At 36.4% G+C, this 17,804-nt stretch overlaps 1 protein-coding gene across 2 annotated transcripts in view; it reads right to left on the bottom strand.

Moving 5' to 3' along the window:
- Nucleotides 1–3,661: 3,661 nt before the first annotated feature.
- SZT2_1 (KICSTOR complex protein szt2) overlaps nucleotides 3,662–17,804 on the bottom strand; it is a 48,637-nt gene continuing 34,494 nt past the window's right edge. Inside the window, exons 10-13 of one of the 2 annotated variants that reach the window (XM_051211131.1) lie at nucleotides 16,738–17,259; nucleotides 11,917–12,489; nucleotides 10,365–10,904; nucleotides 3,662–6,741 (exon numbers count right to left, since the gene is read on the bottom strand). In XM_051211131.1, coding sequence (XP_051071169.1) covers nucleotides 6,556–6,741; nucleotides 10,365–10,904; nucleotides 11,917–12,489; nucleotides 16,738–17,259 — 1,821 coding nt within the window. In that variant the 3' untranslated portion in view covers nucleotides 3,662–6,555. Of the gene's footprint in view, nucleotides 10,905–11,916; nucleotides 15,054–16,737; nucleotides 17,260–17,804 lie in introns of both variants that reach the window. The other variant, XM_051211132.1, reaches the window with a different exon arrangement.

Raw genomic sequence — 17,804 nt, 5'->3', positions numbered from 1 at the left:
TGCAAATACAGTTTCAGTCGTTGGAAACCCATTTTATGCTGCTCCTGAATGTCTAAATCGAGTAGCACCCTATACATTTGCTGCAGATATATTCTCCTACGGTCTTTTGTTATATGAATTAATAACGCGTTTCCACAACGACTGCTCACTCATACCCCGTACACCGGTAATTAATTACTTTTGTTTCTGGATTACTGAAGTCTAAGATATGGAAGCTCATTTGCATCTCTAATACTAAAACGTTTTGGCATTTCTTAGTGTACGAATTTCTTCATTTTTTCGAAAAACGTTTGTCCTTAAGGTAGTGCAAATTCACAATTGATAAAAAAAGATAATCACATGTAGAATAGGTCAATTGTAGAGGTTGTTGAGTGTAAAATTAGCTAACATTACAAACTGACTTCTGGTAAACAACCACTCGAAAACATGACACATCTGGATACCTGTTTCGCTTTAGTTTGGGACTTCTGAATAATACACACTTATGACCTCCAAGCATCATGGTGACTGCGTTGTCTCCAATCCGCTTAGTTAGAATCCAGTGATCCCGATTCATACTTCAAACGGCAGTTAATTCGCGATTTCGCACAACTATCACTCAATACCATCAATCATGTATCTCACTCCCAACGTAGTTGTATTCATAAGTGGATATTATATTGGATAGTCTGTCACGAAAAAAAGCTTGGAATGCATTGGTAACATTTCTGATCACTAAATGACAAACCAATTCATCATAAAGTTAATATTGTTAGTTTACAAAAACTCACTGAATATCAGTATCTTAGACTACATATATAATGTACATAATCAGCAGTAGAGTTGTCAGAATATTTGTACAACGAAAATCTCAAATGCTCCACTTGAAATTAAAATTTAGAATTTAACTCAAACTCTATGTACTCGGTTACGCGTTACACTCTAAGTTTGAGGGCTAATGTTAATATCTGATTTCTCAAATCAAAATAGGTGAAGCCGGGCTCAAACCTGGGAGTTAGATGCTAAAAGCCGAACACCCTAACTATCAAGTCGTTCCACTTAGTCTAATTGATGTGAACAAAATGCCGTTTAACTTGAGACTAAATTCCATTTCCTTGTTTATGGAACTGTCGTATAGATCACATATGTCTTGTTGAAAAGGAGAGATACTCCCTCACAAACACATGTACATAGAAAACCAACATAGATTGGTCAGAATGCAAATTTCAATAGTCGAGTCCCATTGGCTAGAAACAGGGACCTAGTTCGCTTTTTCCTTGAGGACTAGGCAAATATGCTCACATGACACAAAAGGTGAGGAACTACTTCAACTCAGACGAATACTCATCAGAAATGGATATCCACATTCAAACCATATTTTAGTCTATCGCACTATAATTAATATTACTAGTATTTTGAATTGTTTGCTAGTAATCCTGTTAACTTCGTTTCTTTCTGCTGATTCAGTGTGGCGTCTTGTACCACGCTCTGTACTGATAACGACGGAATTGATGGTGGTTAATGGCAAGATCCGGAGCACTAGTTTCAACGCACGTGAAAACTTATAGGTTGTATGTAATAATACCTCGTGCCGCTTCAGGTAAAAATATATTCTATAGTTCATTAGTGTCTTAGATTCTGCGGTCCCTACGTATCAGGTAGCTTTTTCAGAAAGTACATATCAGTGGCAAAATTAAATTGTCCTCTTAAGATGTAATATTAACTAGCCAAGTTTGCTGTTCCCGTTTCCCTAAAATAAATTGGTTGGCAGGTAAAATGATGAGTTTAAATTCATAGATTACACCACTTATGGTCGCACATACTATTGCAATTTTACTGTATTTTATGCAGAACCTTTTCAGGATATTCAAACGTGCCATCCTTGTCGTACATACTAAGTACGCTTCAGAATAATCTGTTAATCTATCAGTCGTTTTATTTGATCTTAAAAGAAAGTAATTTGTTTAGAGAACCGAGTCGATTTAACAGAGAAGCCGATAGTGTTTTTTAGTTTCCAACTCTATCGAAGCTCATTGTTTTGTTTCTGAATGGGAACCCTTTTATTTTCTTGTCTTGTAAATTATACTATGCTACTTGCGTTCTCCATAGTTTGATTATCCTTTTTTGAATGAAAATGAAAATTTTGGAATCATAATTGATCTGTCAGTGTGAGTGTATATTAACAAGCACTTTTTGTTGGTAAATTAGTGAATGCGGTTGAGAAGGATCTTTGTGACTATATTTTTTATTGACTAGCCCTGAAAGCCAAAATGTTTATTCAGTATTAAGGAAGCTAGTGCTCGTCTAGTTATCTCAATCCGCAACGCTTACTGCTGCGATCAATAATATTACAAGTAAATTTGGTGGAGTGCTCCACGTACGTATTTAATGTAACCGTTTGGAAATATTTGAACCAATATATTTTATGTTTTGCTTCAGGGTTTTATATAATTACCTTACAAGGTCAATTTCCAAACTCATTAAGTAACTGCATACAATTAGCCAAATACATTCATCACAGTGAACAGTTTTCAGTAAATTCCAGTCAACACCCCAATATTAAACTTAGATTTAACAGGTTACTCTGGTTTACATTTCATTTGGCTGTAAAAAAAGTAGATTGGTTTATTTAACAAACTGATCAGTTTGTGATGAACGCTTGTTGTTAATTTGAAGTTCAGTCGATTTGCTCGTTTAGAAACCGATATGCCTGAGATCAATTACAACAAGTGATTTCCTATGCTAATGACTAACATATTTTGAACAACGAACTGAGAGTTGATTAGAAAAATGTTTTCAATCATTGTAATTTAAAATGTTCATTTCGACGACGGATAATAGGTTATGATTCACATTTACTGTTGTCAAGACATGTAGGGAAACATGTAAGTGATGGTGTCGTACATGAAAAGAGTTATTGATGTTGATCATACATTTTTAAAGACTGAGGGTTTTCAGCTATTCATAAAAGTAGTCATGGATATAAAATAGTAACTTTCAGAACAACGAAATATTCGCCCAGTACTCATTGTTTATAAGAGGTTGTTTAACGTGCACAGACATGAAATAAAAAAATAATTGAAAATATGATTTTGTTCATTCATTTCATTCCATATCGCGTTAGTTGCTATTAGGAACGGGTGAAAGATTGATAATAACAAACTTTGAAAGCTATTCACCTCGGAATTGGTATGTATGTTTTTATTAAATAATTAGTTTATGGATTGAAATCATGAGTCAGTTGAAGCTAGACCACCATGGAAAACCTGGAAGCACTGGACGGCCGTTTCCTTCTAGTATGGAACTCCTCAGCAGTGCGCATCCACGATCCCGTACCCCGCGGGATTCGAAGCCAGGACCTACGGTGGCGCAACTTCGGATATAACTGAGTTCAAAAGAAATCAGTTCGCTTTCCTTTTCCCTCAATCCAAGTTTCGATCTAGATCAAAAAATGATCAGCAATAACCATCATAACTGAACACAACCCTGTTTGTAGTATAATAAAGCCAAGAAATCGAAGTTGTGAAAACAAAATGAATCCAGCCTAACAAAAAATACTATAATTGGGATGTTGTACAAGTACTGATAAACGTTTGATTAATAAAGTCTGTATACTGAATAGAAAATCAGAATAACAAGCAGTTAGATGTGAGAACCTGACTGAAACTTTACATTGAATTATGTTGGAACAGAAGCGAATATTTTGGATAACGTTAAAAAAAGATTTACTTCCTTCATTTGAGACTTACTATAGTCAGTTATCATCATGCACATAATATTAAGTGGGATCTATCTGCTATCTAACAAATCAATAAAAAGAAATGATCAATATATTTTGTGGTAAGCGGACAATCACATTTCAGTCGGTAAGTTAGCAACAACGTAGAACTTCGTACGTACGTACATCAGTTCAAGTTGCCATACCACATTAGTACATAGATACAATTGTCGATTCAAATATCATAGTGGTAAAAGTAGTAAGAGTATAAGCAGTAATCGTAAATACTAGGGTTTGAAGACGTTATTCAAGGAGTATAATCCAGTGAAATAAATTTGGAAAGAGAAAAAATAAGGGACATGAGAATTCAGAAGATTAAAATTTGGGAGAACACAAAGAGTGGATGCACTCGTGTCGTTGCAAACGACTTTAAGCCATGTTATTCAAGGTCTCTAACCATTGGCTGCTGTCATCTCACGGATTCCAACCAGGTAGTCTACACCTACCAACATGACTCAGTCCACTTGTCAATGACTTCATGTATTTGTGCCGTGTTGTGGTCTGGTCGCTCCTAGCCTTCTTCCAACCTACTCCTACACCATAAAACATCACTAGTCGAGGCAGTCGGTGGTTGGACATATGTAACACATGTCTCAGCCATATCTACTGATGAAGTTTCACCACTTCATCAATCGATTTGCCATCATTACCTAGTACCCGTGTCCTAACAACTGCATTTGTTACTCGGTGGTCTCAGGATATACGAGCAATGCTTCGAAGACACCTATGATCAAATACTAGTAACCTACGAATATCCTCTACTCTTAGCGGCCATGTTTCACAGTCATAAAACATTAAACACGTCCTTTGGTTGGTAGACGGATATCTCGCCTACGCCATAAATGACGCAGGTTGGTAAAAGCTAGTCGAGCCTTCTGTATCCGTGCTGAGATTTCGTCACACACCAGACCACAAGGGCTGATGAGACTTCCAAGATAAGTGAAGCGGTCGACACACTCAACTACTTCACTCACTATCATTAGTTCAGCTGTCGAGGCAACTCAATCCTGAAACAACATTTTGCATTTCGGGGGGGAGAATCGCATCCTGAACATGCTTGCACTGTTGCTTATGGTGGTCAGAAGACTCTACATTTTGTCACAGTCCTCACCAAACAGAACTATATCATCGGCATATTCCAAGTCAACAAGTGAACCTCCTGGTAGAAGTTCAACCCCTGGAAATGTAGACGAGTAAAGTGTTAACTCTAAAAGTACGTCAACGACAAAGTTAAACAAGAGTGGAGGGAGTGGACAGCCCTGACCAACACCACTTGAGGTAATCAATTCTGATGACAGTTCGCCATAAGCTCTCACTCGACAAGTTGTGTTCGAGTAGAGAGCCTTTACAAGGTTAATGTACTTCTTTGGTACTCCTTTCGGTGACAAACACTGCCATAGAACCTCACGATCAACAGAGTCAAATGCCGCCTTAAGTCCGAGAAATACTACCATTGTGGGATATCTGAATGTGTGTCTATGTTCTAGGACTTGACGCAGTATGAATATCTGGCCTATACGGCCACGTTCTGGTCGTAAACCAACCTGATTTTCTCTAGTCTGCTCTTCAAAAGCTTAGTTTCGGTGTCAAATTATTATTGAGACTAATATTTTAGACACAATGTTAGTCAAACTGATTCCTCTGTGAGTGTCACAAGAGAACTTTTGTCCTTTCTTATAGACTGGCACAATCAGTGATTGAAACCAGTCAGATGGGATTACGTCCAGTTCCCAAATTCTACCTAGGACCTCAGTCAATCTCGCTACTAATACTGAACCGTCATCCTTAAAAATCTCAGGGGTAAACCTGCCAGTGTCTGCTGCTCTCTCTCGCTTCAGATTTCCTGTAGCTTTTTCAACTTCGTAAAGAGTTGAAGGACTTGCATCAATTTGCCATTTAGGTTGATTGGAGATCGTGGGAAACCGAAGTGTGGCTGAAGGCCAGTTGAACTGATCCCTGAAGTGTTCTACCCATTGGTCCACTCTCCTGGGTTGAGAGTCAATAATGCGTCCATGTTTTTCCGAAATGGCTTGCTGTAAAACTCAATTAAAAGAATGAACATTATTTAGATGTCGATTTCTGAAATGCTAACATCTAACTGGCAATCGCTCAACAATTATCGTCAATATCGATCAAGAAATAAGAAGTGGAAATTCGCTGAAATATTTTATGCTGAAAAATCTATGTTGTACCAAAAATATAATATTGAATAAAGCTAATAATAATAAGAAAATTCCTTCACTGAAGAGAAAATAAACAAAAGGTATGATTTTCCACTTTGAATAATTCTTTAGTGAGTAGGCCACCATAAACATTAGGGGAACGAATTTGGCCTGGTTTTCTAGTATGAATCTGGAATATGAAACGATGTCATTTAGTCGGTGAATTTATTATCTAACAATAAACTCGTATATCATCATAGACATAAAGCTCAGTATGTGGGAAAATTTCAGAACAGCTTTTTGGTAACCATTCTCACCACTAGACTTAACCAAATCACCATGTTAAAAATAATAAAAAGAAACTTTCTGTAAAATAAGGTTCTCTTCTCGTTTATCAAAATAGAAAGACGAATGAAACAACGCAAAAAAGTACGGTCATGATTCTCCTCATCAATCATTATTAATGTCTAAATATGCAAAACAAATTAGACACGAATTTAATTTAAATAAATAAAATATTCAACAGAAAAGATTAAGCGGAGGATAGTTGTTAGTTAAAAAGTTGTAGAAGGTCAAGCATCAATGCAAATTAATTAAACTGAACGAACAGAGCAGAATTATATCAAAAAGATTTTATCAATTGTGCAATGTTTTCCAAACGAAAAAACTGAGTTTCTCAATGAAATTAGTGGCTACTAGAGCTAGTGTTGACGTTTTAAAAAATAAATTCTGTATTTCACTACCTGAATCAATTAACCGGCGCATTGACGACGGATTGGTTGGATCACCAACAGCTCGAAAAACTGCACGAAATTGAAAATCCTAGAATTATAAGACAAAAATAACAAATAAGTCGATTGATCGATAATATTTACCAACATATAAAGTTATTAGCCCTTTTTATAAATTTCGATAGAGCAATGGGAAGATGGAGTTGATCTGCTACCTGAGGACATTAAGTTTTGAAACGCAATACTGAAGAAATACTTAAACATGATTAATCATTCGACAAAACTTCGATTGTAGCCCGTCTAGGATTATTGCCAATCGCAAACCCGGATAGAGGAGGAGGGTTGGGCAAATGGTCAGAAATCCCATCTCCTAGACAAAAAATTTGCTAAAAAACACCAAACAGCAAAAAATCATTTAAATCATTTAAGGCGTGTCCTGAGAGTTGAAGAATCTTCATTTCGAAGAGTTATGTAGACTCATGATGAAAGCCGAGATCGTTCGAAACCACAAAATCGCTGTCCCTTCTGACAACTAGAGCAACAACTTGTAATGACAGGTGGTATCAGAAATCTGGTATTGATACACAACGTGCTACACACCACCCACCCACCTGACTACTTGAGTAAAAACACAAGAGTGGACAAAAACGTATATTGTGCTACCGAATAAATGCACAAATACTCATTTACAAATATACTGATCTCTCTATGGTTGTCACAGAGGGTCAAAATCATCCTGTAATAACCATAGACAGATTACTTTGACTAACATAGCGTTTAAAATACTAGAGTCAATAATTATCGGCCGCCTAATTAAGAGTCGTGAATTGCGAATACGAGAAAATCAGGCAGGCCTCAGACCTGTTCGTGGATGCATCGACCACATATTCACTATTCGTCAGGTTCTAGAACACAGGCATACTAGTCGGCGCCCGACAATGGTGGTTTTTCTTGACTTAAACGCAGCATTTGACTCCGTAGACCGAGAGGTTCTGTGGCAGTGTCTCTCATTGAAAGGCGTATCTCAGAAGTACATAAACCTTGTGAACGCTCTTTACTAGAACACTACAAGTCGAGTCAGAGCTTATGGCGAACTGTCATCTGCTTTTGCAACCTCAAGTGGTATCCGTCAAGGCTGTCCACTTTCTCCATTTTTTTTAACTTCATCATAGACCTACTGATGGAAATAATGCTCTCATTGACTGAATTACCGGGCATTAATCTCCTACCAGGAGGTCCACTTATCGACTTAGAATACGCAGATAATATAGTCCTGTTTGGTGAAGACGCTGATAAAATGCAGTCTTTTGGTAGCACTGAGCAACAATGCCAGAATATTTGGAATGCGCGTCTCTACCTCTAAATCCAAGTTATTGCTTCAGGACTGGTCTGTGTCAATACCTGAACTAAGGATAGGGAGTGAAGTAGTCGAACGCGACGACAACTTCACGTATCTTGGAAGTTTGATCAGCCCTAATGAGTTGGTGCCTGACGAAATCTCAGCACGGATTCGAGAAGCTCGTTTCGCTTTTGCCAACTTACGTCACCTATGGCGAAGATGAGATATCCGTCTATCAATTAACGGACGAGTATACTGCGTAGCAGTTCGTTATGTTCTACTTTACGGCTGCGAAACGTGGCCATTAAGAGTAGAAGATACTCGTAAATCACTTGTATTTGATCACAGATGTCTTAGAAATATTGCTCGCATCTGCTGGGACCACCGGGTAAGTAATAGTGAGGTTAGACTCAGGCGATTGGGGAATGATGGTAAACCAGTTGATGAGGTTGTGAATCTTCATCGACTGAGATGGTTGGGTCACGTGTTACGCATACACAACCACAGACTACCACGGCGCGCAATGCTGACTAGTGTTGGAGACGGTTGGAAGGAAGTTAGGGACGATCAAACCAAAACGTCGCATTAGTCCTTGAAGTCACTAACTTCTAGCCTGAGCCATGTTGGTAGATGCAGACTACTTGGTTGGGGTCCGCGCGACTATCGTAACCAATGGTTGGAGACTCTGGGTGACATGGCTCAGAATCGATCACAATGGCGTAGGTGTATACACGACGGACCACACTGCATGGAGGACAACTGACAGATGCATCCCAAGTGAGAACCGGAGTCAGACAAGGCTGCTTACCCTCGTCTTTGCTCTTCCTTCTGGTGGTTAACTGAATTATGAAGACCTCGACATCTGAGGGAGAGCACGGAATACAATGGACAGCTTGGATGCGACTAGACGATTTGGACTTCACAGGTGACCTATCACTCCTGTCCCATACACACCAACAAGTGCAGATGAAGACAACTAGTGTAGCAGCAGCCTCTGCATCAGTAGGCCTCAACATGCACAAAGGAAAAAGCAACATCCTCAAATACAACACAGAGAACACAAAACCAATCACAATTGATGGAGGAACTCTGGAAGAGGTGGAAACTTTCACTTACCTGGGCAGTATCATCGATGAACAAGGGGGATCTGATACAGACGTAAAGGCAACGATTATCAAAGCGAGATCAGCATTCCTACAATTAAGGAACATTTGGAACACAAAACGACTGTCAACCAACATCAAAGTCACAGTCTTCAATACGAACGTCGAGACGGTTCTACTGTACGGAGCTGAAACTTGGAGGACTACTACAACCGTCACCAAAAAAGCACAAGTATTTGTAAACAATTTTCTACGCAAGATACTGAACAAACCAGCTTCCAACTGAAGAGAAAATTAGGAAAAGACGTTGGAGTTGGACAGGACACAGATTACGGAAATCACCAAACTGCATCACGAGGTGAGCGCTAACTTGGAATCCTGAAGAGAGACGGAAAAGAGGAAGGCCGAAAAACACACTACGTCAGGAATCGGAAGTAGACATCAAGATAATGAATAACACTTGAAAAAAACTGGAAATTCGAACCGAAGATAGAGTTTATTGAAGGATCCCGTCAAGAGGCCCATCCCCCCCACGAGGGGTAACTCATTTAATGTGGTAGAATCGTAAAGCTTTCATACAGGACTTGGGATTTTCATGATATTATGCCCCGATATAAATGCCTCCAAATGGTATGGCCGAGGGTGGGGCGAGTTAGCTCTCCCTCTCGAAGTGCTCTCACATGGCCACGCGTATGTAGCCACTGCTAAGGAAGTCCTTCTTACTGCCATCTCGCGGCGAGGGTGTTCTTTACGAAATTAAAGAACGAAAAGCGAATGTTCGGCGCTCTAACCGGGTTAGTGGACATGGAGAGTCCACCTAGTGGAGTTGGAAAACCCTGATTCCAAACCACTGGTACACATGGGCTCCAGCATCCTGAAGAAACAAATGGCGTATGAACCTATTGTTGGACACCGGTTACCATGGGACCGCATCTCCTGACGTTGCTCCACTGCCTTGTGTATCCGACCTTTAAGTCGAAGGCTCCGAGTGTGGCCACCCAAGGAAACCACCTGCTTCGGTCTGGACACCCGGGTAGTATCATAGCCCACATGCAAATCACTTGATTTGTGTGGTGCCTCCTTGTACCAATATTCATGTGTTCAAATAAATAAATAAAATGAAAGGTCAAATACCATTTTATGTAGAACTACAGAATGAACGGCAATGAAGTTTTAGTGCAGACTGCTGAAGATAATCATCAATTCTGATGTGTGAAGTTACTGCATAGTTCTTATTTAAATCTATAATAAAAAACAAGCACACAAACCTACTTTATATTTATGGTTTCTTATTTCCATATGATGACTTTGGGGTGCTTTTGCATTGTTCTCACCGGCATCTATAAAACAACTACTTTTCCTAGTACCAACACCATTAGAGTACGTATTTTTCATAGGACAAGATGTGTAAACTGTAGAATATTCATCTAGAACACATTCATCATTACTACTTTCACACCAACTAAGAAATATAAGACCTTCAGTGAACGATGGTGATAACAAGACCATATAATTTTGTGTACATTGACGATCGGTATTTGATACTTCGTCCAATTTGCTTTCAACTGAATGACTAAATCGGTAGGCTATACATGGTATAGTTTCCGATGTAGAATATTTATATAATTTTGAACTGATAGTCAATTTCATCTGGTCAATTTGATGGTGACTACTCTGCTGTAAATCAATAAATTCTTTGTTTAACAATACACTGACAGAGTTCAAATGGCAACCACCAACATTAAACAATTCAATTAAACGAGGGTCCAAACGTAGAATATCCAGCTGAAATGGTGCAGAATCAACTAATTCCTTGGAATTTTCAGAAAAAAAGATGCATAAAACCGATAGATAATGCAAATATAAATTAACAAGAATAGTGCTCACACATAAGAGTCAATATCACGATGGTAATTAATATTAAACTATGGTGTTAAATATCGACTAAGTCCTGTCTATGAGAATACATAGTATAGTTAGACTATTAGGCTAAATCAATAAATATCTACCCGGATTATGTCCTGAACCTTGATATCATATTTGTTAGCCAGCGAAATGCGTTTATTATTTTTAAAATCAAAAACATTTGCGCTGTAAGGGAGTTTTGAAAGCAGATTTTCGAAAGGACAACAATAGTCTTTAAACTCAAAAGAACACTGATATATAATTTCGTTTCGAAATCAGTAGATTTTTTTTATCATGCCTGTCTTTTGCGATACGAGTCAACAAAAATTAAGTTTCACGTAGAACAAAATGAGCATCGAGGAGTTCACTTATGACGACAATATAAATATACTAAAAATCTATATAAATAGGTTCGTCAAGAAAGGAATGTATATGTAACTTATACTTAATAAAATGGTATGTCATTTCGCTTACTTAGTTCCTTTTCACTTATATTATAATTCATCTTGCTATGTTGCTCTCCATATTGGTTTCTTCAGAGTGCTTTTATAAATATAACAGTTGGGAATGTGATAAGTTATTGAAACTTTTCCTATCTGTTTTATATTTACCAATGAAAACTATCTGCAAGGTTATTATAAGATAAATTAGTTAATTGGCTAAAGAAAAGTAATATGCTCACTTAGATGACAACTGTGGTAAACTAAAAAGTAAGTCTGATGGTGTTCATGTTGTTCTATTTCTTTAGGATATATAGTGCTTTTAGGCTAACTACTCTTTTGCGACATGATATTTTCAAAACCTAGAACCGTCGTGATATAACGAAATATAAACTTAAAACAGTTTACAATGCAGAGTCGATATAAGATTAATCACATTTTAATTAATAGGAAGAAACAGACTATAATAAAAAAATTACTTCTATCTCTCGCATTGACAGACTCTGATGGTTCAGAACAGGACATAGGTAACTATCTACCGGGTTCAGGTTGGTGCCTAAAGAAATAGATGAAGCGTCTTCCACTCGACAGTTGGTTTCAACAGCATCTTGGGACAAAGAACGACTATTCGTCGAAAGAATCTGAGTAGCCAGAGAAGAATTTGTATCGAACAGTTTATACCAGAGTAGATTCTTATGACAATCAACGCCAGACCGACCAATTAATTGTGTTATCCGAGATTCTAAATTGGATTGAGATATTCGAAGTACACGATGTAATTGAACTTGATGAGAAGGACACATACTTAAGTAGGACATGTGCCATCGTACATCGCTGTCGAAAGTGTTTTCAGAGTGCTTTGAAAATCTTCTATAGTCACCAGAGTCCGTAGGGGAGATATTCAGATTTTGACATTGTCGTTCCGCTGTCAAACTAGAAATATCTGTATCCTCAATGCCAAATGGTTTAGGTATCCGATTGACAAGGGTTGGTTGATATGTAAATGAACACGGATCAACGCAAGGGCGAATAGCTGGCCAATCAACTGGACACTTAAGAGTAAACATAGGGAAAAGTATGAATCATCAATTAATCTTTCCAACTGAATTTAAACTCACTTATGATGTTACTGAAGGTGTATAAACGTTCAAAACAGTACCCCCGAAAAATAATTTTAACGAACTACAACGCCTAAATCTCGCCAAGTAGTTCAGCTTCATTTATAAGCGAATTTGTTACTACGTCTTCTTGAATTCAAAAGTCCAGTTTTAATACATACTGTCTCGAATTTTGAAAATTAAAATTTACTGTATGAGGCCTTGACTTTAGTGAGCGTTATCAAGATTTAAACCAGTCACTCTAGTATTATTCATGAACCTAAGTTTATATTAAGACCGGCCTGGATTCCACTGCTAGCCACCATCCATCTTCGCTAATAATAATACAAAGATTTGTGAATAAATATAACAGAGACAATTACATTTGAGTACAGTAGTCAAACCAGGTCATTCAATAGCCAAGATTACTATTGAATAATTGGCCTTGAGGTTGGCTAGGGGAGAAGCAGTTGAAAATATTTCTTTTGTACGCATAGCTCCAGTTTCTTAATTCGGGTGGCTACTGTTTCAGCCGTTTGAAGGCCCTTAAGTTTGACAAGCTTTGGCAATTACTGACCCGATAAATTATTGGAGAGGATTGGTTTATACTGACACTAGAGATGTTCACTTTCTTCACCAGACCTTTACTTAGCCACGCTGGAAGGTGTTCGTCGAGCACGAAAATATAAATTCCTAGAACTTCGGCCAATACAACTTACTCCACAGGAGCAGTTGGACTGATAAATACAAAATGAGGTAGTCATTTTAGGTAATTCATCTTTTAGCCTCGGTGTCATAGTTCTCCGGCGTTGAATGAGTTTTGGATTGTTCTGCGTAATCTCTGAGTTAATATTTCGCTAGCTACATTCCCTCTAAATTGTAGGCTCATGAACATGGATTTCTTATTCACCGTTTGTGTTTTGCGTATTTCCACCTTCGTGATCATATATTTATTTATAATCTTTCTAGGGTGTTCGTTCTCCCTAAAAGTATTACGCAAGGTGGTTAACTCTGCTTCAACCATATCCGTAGAACATGCAGTAAGTATTCGGTAACCAAGAGTTTTGAACAAATTTCTTTTGTACTGTAGAGGTACAAAGCTAAAGAAAAGTGTGTACAGCCCTGTCTAGGTATTTTTTTCTGTTCAAATTTCTTAATGATCCATCAGCTCTCTTATTTAAGAGAACGTCCAAAAAGACTATACTGCTATCACTCTCTTATTCAGACGTAAACTCAATGGCTAGATTATTTCATTAAACTGCCTAAGAGCCTCTCGTTGTAATGCATTATCTTTGCAGAGGATGAACGTATTCATCCAAATGTCGACAGTAAAATGTGAATATTTGGATAATCTTTTTGAGTGGACCATTTTCTCGTTCGGCTAGAAAAATGGCAGCTAGTATATGACCCAATGGTGAACCCATTATCCATATTAACATTGAAATAATAAAATAATGCGGGCATATAAATAGAAGTTTCTCAGATATTACTTTCAACCTACTGTCAAGTTAGCTTATTTAGAAAGTGAGTTATGTACATTATTTTTCTCTGATTGACTGTCATTGATGTCTTTACTAATTTTAGTAAAATTGTAAATAAATCTTGTAACATTGTGATAAACAGGTCTGGAATATCAAAATAATACATTAAAACACCATTGCAAGATTCATTCAAGATAAGTAACATAGGAGAGTAATATTTAGATTTGCAAAACAACATTTCAACTAAAACCGACAGAACGTGTTAATCATGTTAATTGAAAAAAAGGTCGAGATAGTTACGGAATCTTGATCTAGAATTAAAAGAGCTACAAGTTAAAAATTGTTTAGATAGTTGTTTATTGCATACAGAAACTAACTCATAAAATTTTCAGATTAAATTACATCTGATTAAAACACGTTGGAACTTTGATGTATGGAGATGATTAGATGACAGTGGAAACGATCATCAAGTGTTTTGTTTCAAAAATAAAAATATGAATTTCCTTTCTAAATAAGATCTTTTCTACTGATTTCTGCACTCAAGCAATTAATTATCTTATATTGTCTAATAACCTCATTCAAACAAAGAATCTAATTCAGTAGAAAGTGGTGAAACGCACAGAAGTGGGAAACATTATGATATGTACGGTTATTGTGAACAAACAAACACTTTTCTTTCATTTATTAAACGAACCAACAAATATTTTATGTTGCAGTAACCCAAATTACAACGCAAAAACACATTTTGACGAAAATCATCCGATGCATTTTGGGTAGCTACGTAAATGTTGAATAAAATTTATAAAACTGGTTTATATGGGACATAACACTAAGGAATAACTACAGTATACGATGAATTGTATACCTGTGAAACAAACAAAATGCTCAAATCATGTACAGGTAAGTTTGAACAAAAAACAAACAAAAATTGTATGTATTTCATCTACCCAGTCCCACACGGGTTCCAAATTAATTAAGGTGATTTGTGAGATAACAATAAGGCTCAACTAACTAGATGAATAGTATTTGAGCTGAAAACTAAAATGTTATGAGATTATAGCATGATTTTGTTATGAATACTGTATACAAAAAGATGATAGTAAGATAATTAAAATGAAGTACATTTTAATTAAATAAAATGAAATTCTACGTATTTCGCACAAGCGTAAATTAACCACTGTCTTTAGGAATAAAGACTTAGTCATTATTATTATTTTTTTACAGGATTGAAAGTTAAGTCGACAATCATTTTTTTTCTAAAATAGTAACCAAACGATGTGATATTTTGAAAAGGTTCATCGCATTATTTTAATCATATTTGACCTATTTCAACCATTATCGGGTTACCACGTATCAATTCACGAGAAGATCTAGTGTATGATCACAAATTTTCACTCGCGCTAATAACTCATCGTAATTTATATGTAGGATTATATTGATATTTAAGATAGACATGTGACATAATAACTATTGAGAACTTCATCAGCACTACTATAAATTTAGCTCTAATACACTGAATACAAAATAAAAATCCTTTTTTCTACAGCGTAATTAGCTCAGATAAATCCTCGATAAAATAGTGAAACCACTGAATACATAAGAATCATTCTATCTGGTTGCACCAGATATTATGGATATTTCGAAGCAACCTCTTATCCGTTAAACTCTCTAGATTGATATGAATCTATGTGATGAACATCAACAAATCAGTGAAAAACCCATTTATGTTCATTTACACATCAATATAATCGATGGAATACACCACATTACTGCCGACGAACTTAACATTATTAACTTCGAAAATCTTGACAAGACATATACTGCGTTCACTTCAAGTTGTAAATAAATATCGACACTTGCAGTTCACCATACATCCTTAAAAGTCTTGAAGTAGTTTTCCCCCATCTTTCAACCTGATCCTGGAAAATATTCACGAACACAAAGCAAACTCCCCCAGGACAAAACTGGTCATCGTGATAACAACAGATTTTTTAATAAATTGAGATGAATTATTCTCAAACCAAAATGGTGCCTGTGAGTAGAATAATTATATTTTTTTAATCAGTGACCAACAACGTGTTTATTACTCTTAACGGTAGTGCCAACACAACTAAAATTAATCTGGTTAACTAATATAGAAATTGTAACAGAATGTGATTACGTTTAATGCAAATTTACATCTACGAAGCATTGGTGACTAATGATGTGTTAGTTCTGACTACAATTTGTTACCTCCCCTTGTGATGGGGTGAAGTATGATAGCCTAAACCAATATACATTCATATCATGTTCTACAATATTTACCTTGTTGTTAATGGTATTGATTATCTCTCACTTCAGACATATACTATTGAAGCACCAGAGGTCAATATTTAGAAAAAAACAAGTGAAAGAAGGTGGAAAAATAAGACCAAATGTTCACCTCAAGTTGAAAATCAATACACAAACGTACACAGACATGTTTCGAATTCTTAGATCAAACTAATAATTTCTGAAAGTAATATTGTAATGGTTTTAGATTACTTTCAATTCACGAGACTAGACAACTTAAATAGAATTCGGAGATACTAACTCATAATGATAAGGTATCCTCTTGAGCAGTGTTACCAACATGTATTTGACCCGTCAGAAAAAGATGTTGCTAATAATAGTAACCTGGCAAATAAATTTTATTTGAAAACGCAAATTTTACTACAGACATTAAATTATTAAAAAAACTTACTTGTGTACATGAACTTGAATTTAATTTTGCAAGTCTAGATTCTGGAAATTCATGTTTTGAATCTAGAATAATTAGATATACAACCAAATGAAGTAGTCTATTTGTAATAGATCCATCTACTGGTGATCTAATATCCGAATAAGTTCCGTTAACTTCATCAGGAACAACAATTCCTGTTACTGAATAAGGTTGGGATATTGACTGTCTATTAGAAAGTTCACTATCAAGCTTTGTTAAATTCTCAACAATGTGATGTGCACTAGCTATTCCCAAAGCGGAAAATTTACAAGACTGATCTTTACTGTTAGTGGTAGAGGAAGAATTCGATTCAGAAGACATTCTTAAATTTGAACATGGTTGATATTTTGAATGATGATCTGAACTGGTTGAACGTGAACTACAACATCCAGATTCCTGTTCAGGATGACATTGCTCAACTAAAGCAAAATTATATGATAAATGTTTGTTATATGGCGGATTCGTTTGGGAAGCACTATATTCCCGTCTAGTCATGCGTAGAATCTATTTTAACAGAGAAAGCAAGTGTATAAGATAAAAGTAATTCACATAAATAGTTTGTTTATGTTGTCAGAAAACGTGAAGGATATTTTCTTATAATTCGTATGATTTACTTTTATTAAGTAATATGAAACTGAAGTGTGCATTTCATGTACTTCCGAAAGGTTACACAATGTGATATGAGTCATGTAGTTTGATACAAAGAGTATAAACAGTTACAGACCTGTATGATAACTATTAGTCATTAGGTCTATAAACTAGGGCCGAAAGATATTAAGCAGCTGAAAATTAAGAAAACAGATACTGAGGTATTATAAACATACTTGATAATACAAATGAACAGTATGATTGAATCAGTTCCCCAAGTTATTCTAACAGTTGTCTTCATCTGCACTTGTTGGTGTGTATGGGACAGGAGTGATAGGTCACCTGTGAAGTCCAAATCGTCTAGTCGCATCCAAGCTGTCCATTGTATTCCGTGCTCTCCCTCAGATGTCGAGGTCTTCATAATTCAGTTAACCACCAGAAGGAAGAGCAAAGACGAGGGT

Source organism: Schistosoma haematobium, chromosome ZW (genome assembly GCF_000699445.3).
Source record: "Schistosoma haematobium chromosome ZW, whole genome shotgun sequence".
NCBI classification, from domain to species: Eukaryota; Metazoa; Platyhelminthes; class Trematoda; order Strigeidida; family Schistosomatidae; genus Schistosoma; species Schistosoma haematobium.
This window is presented reverse-complemented; position numbering and strand designations above follow the sequence as displayed.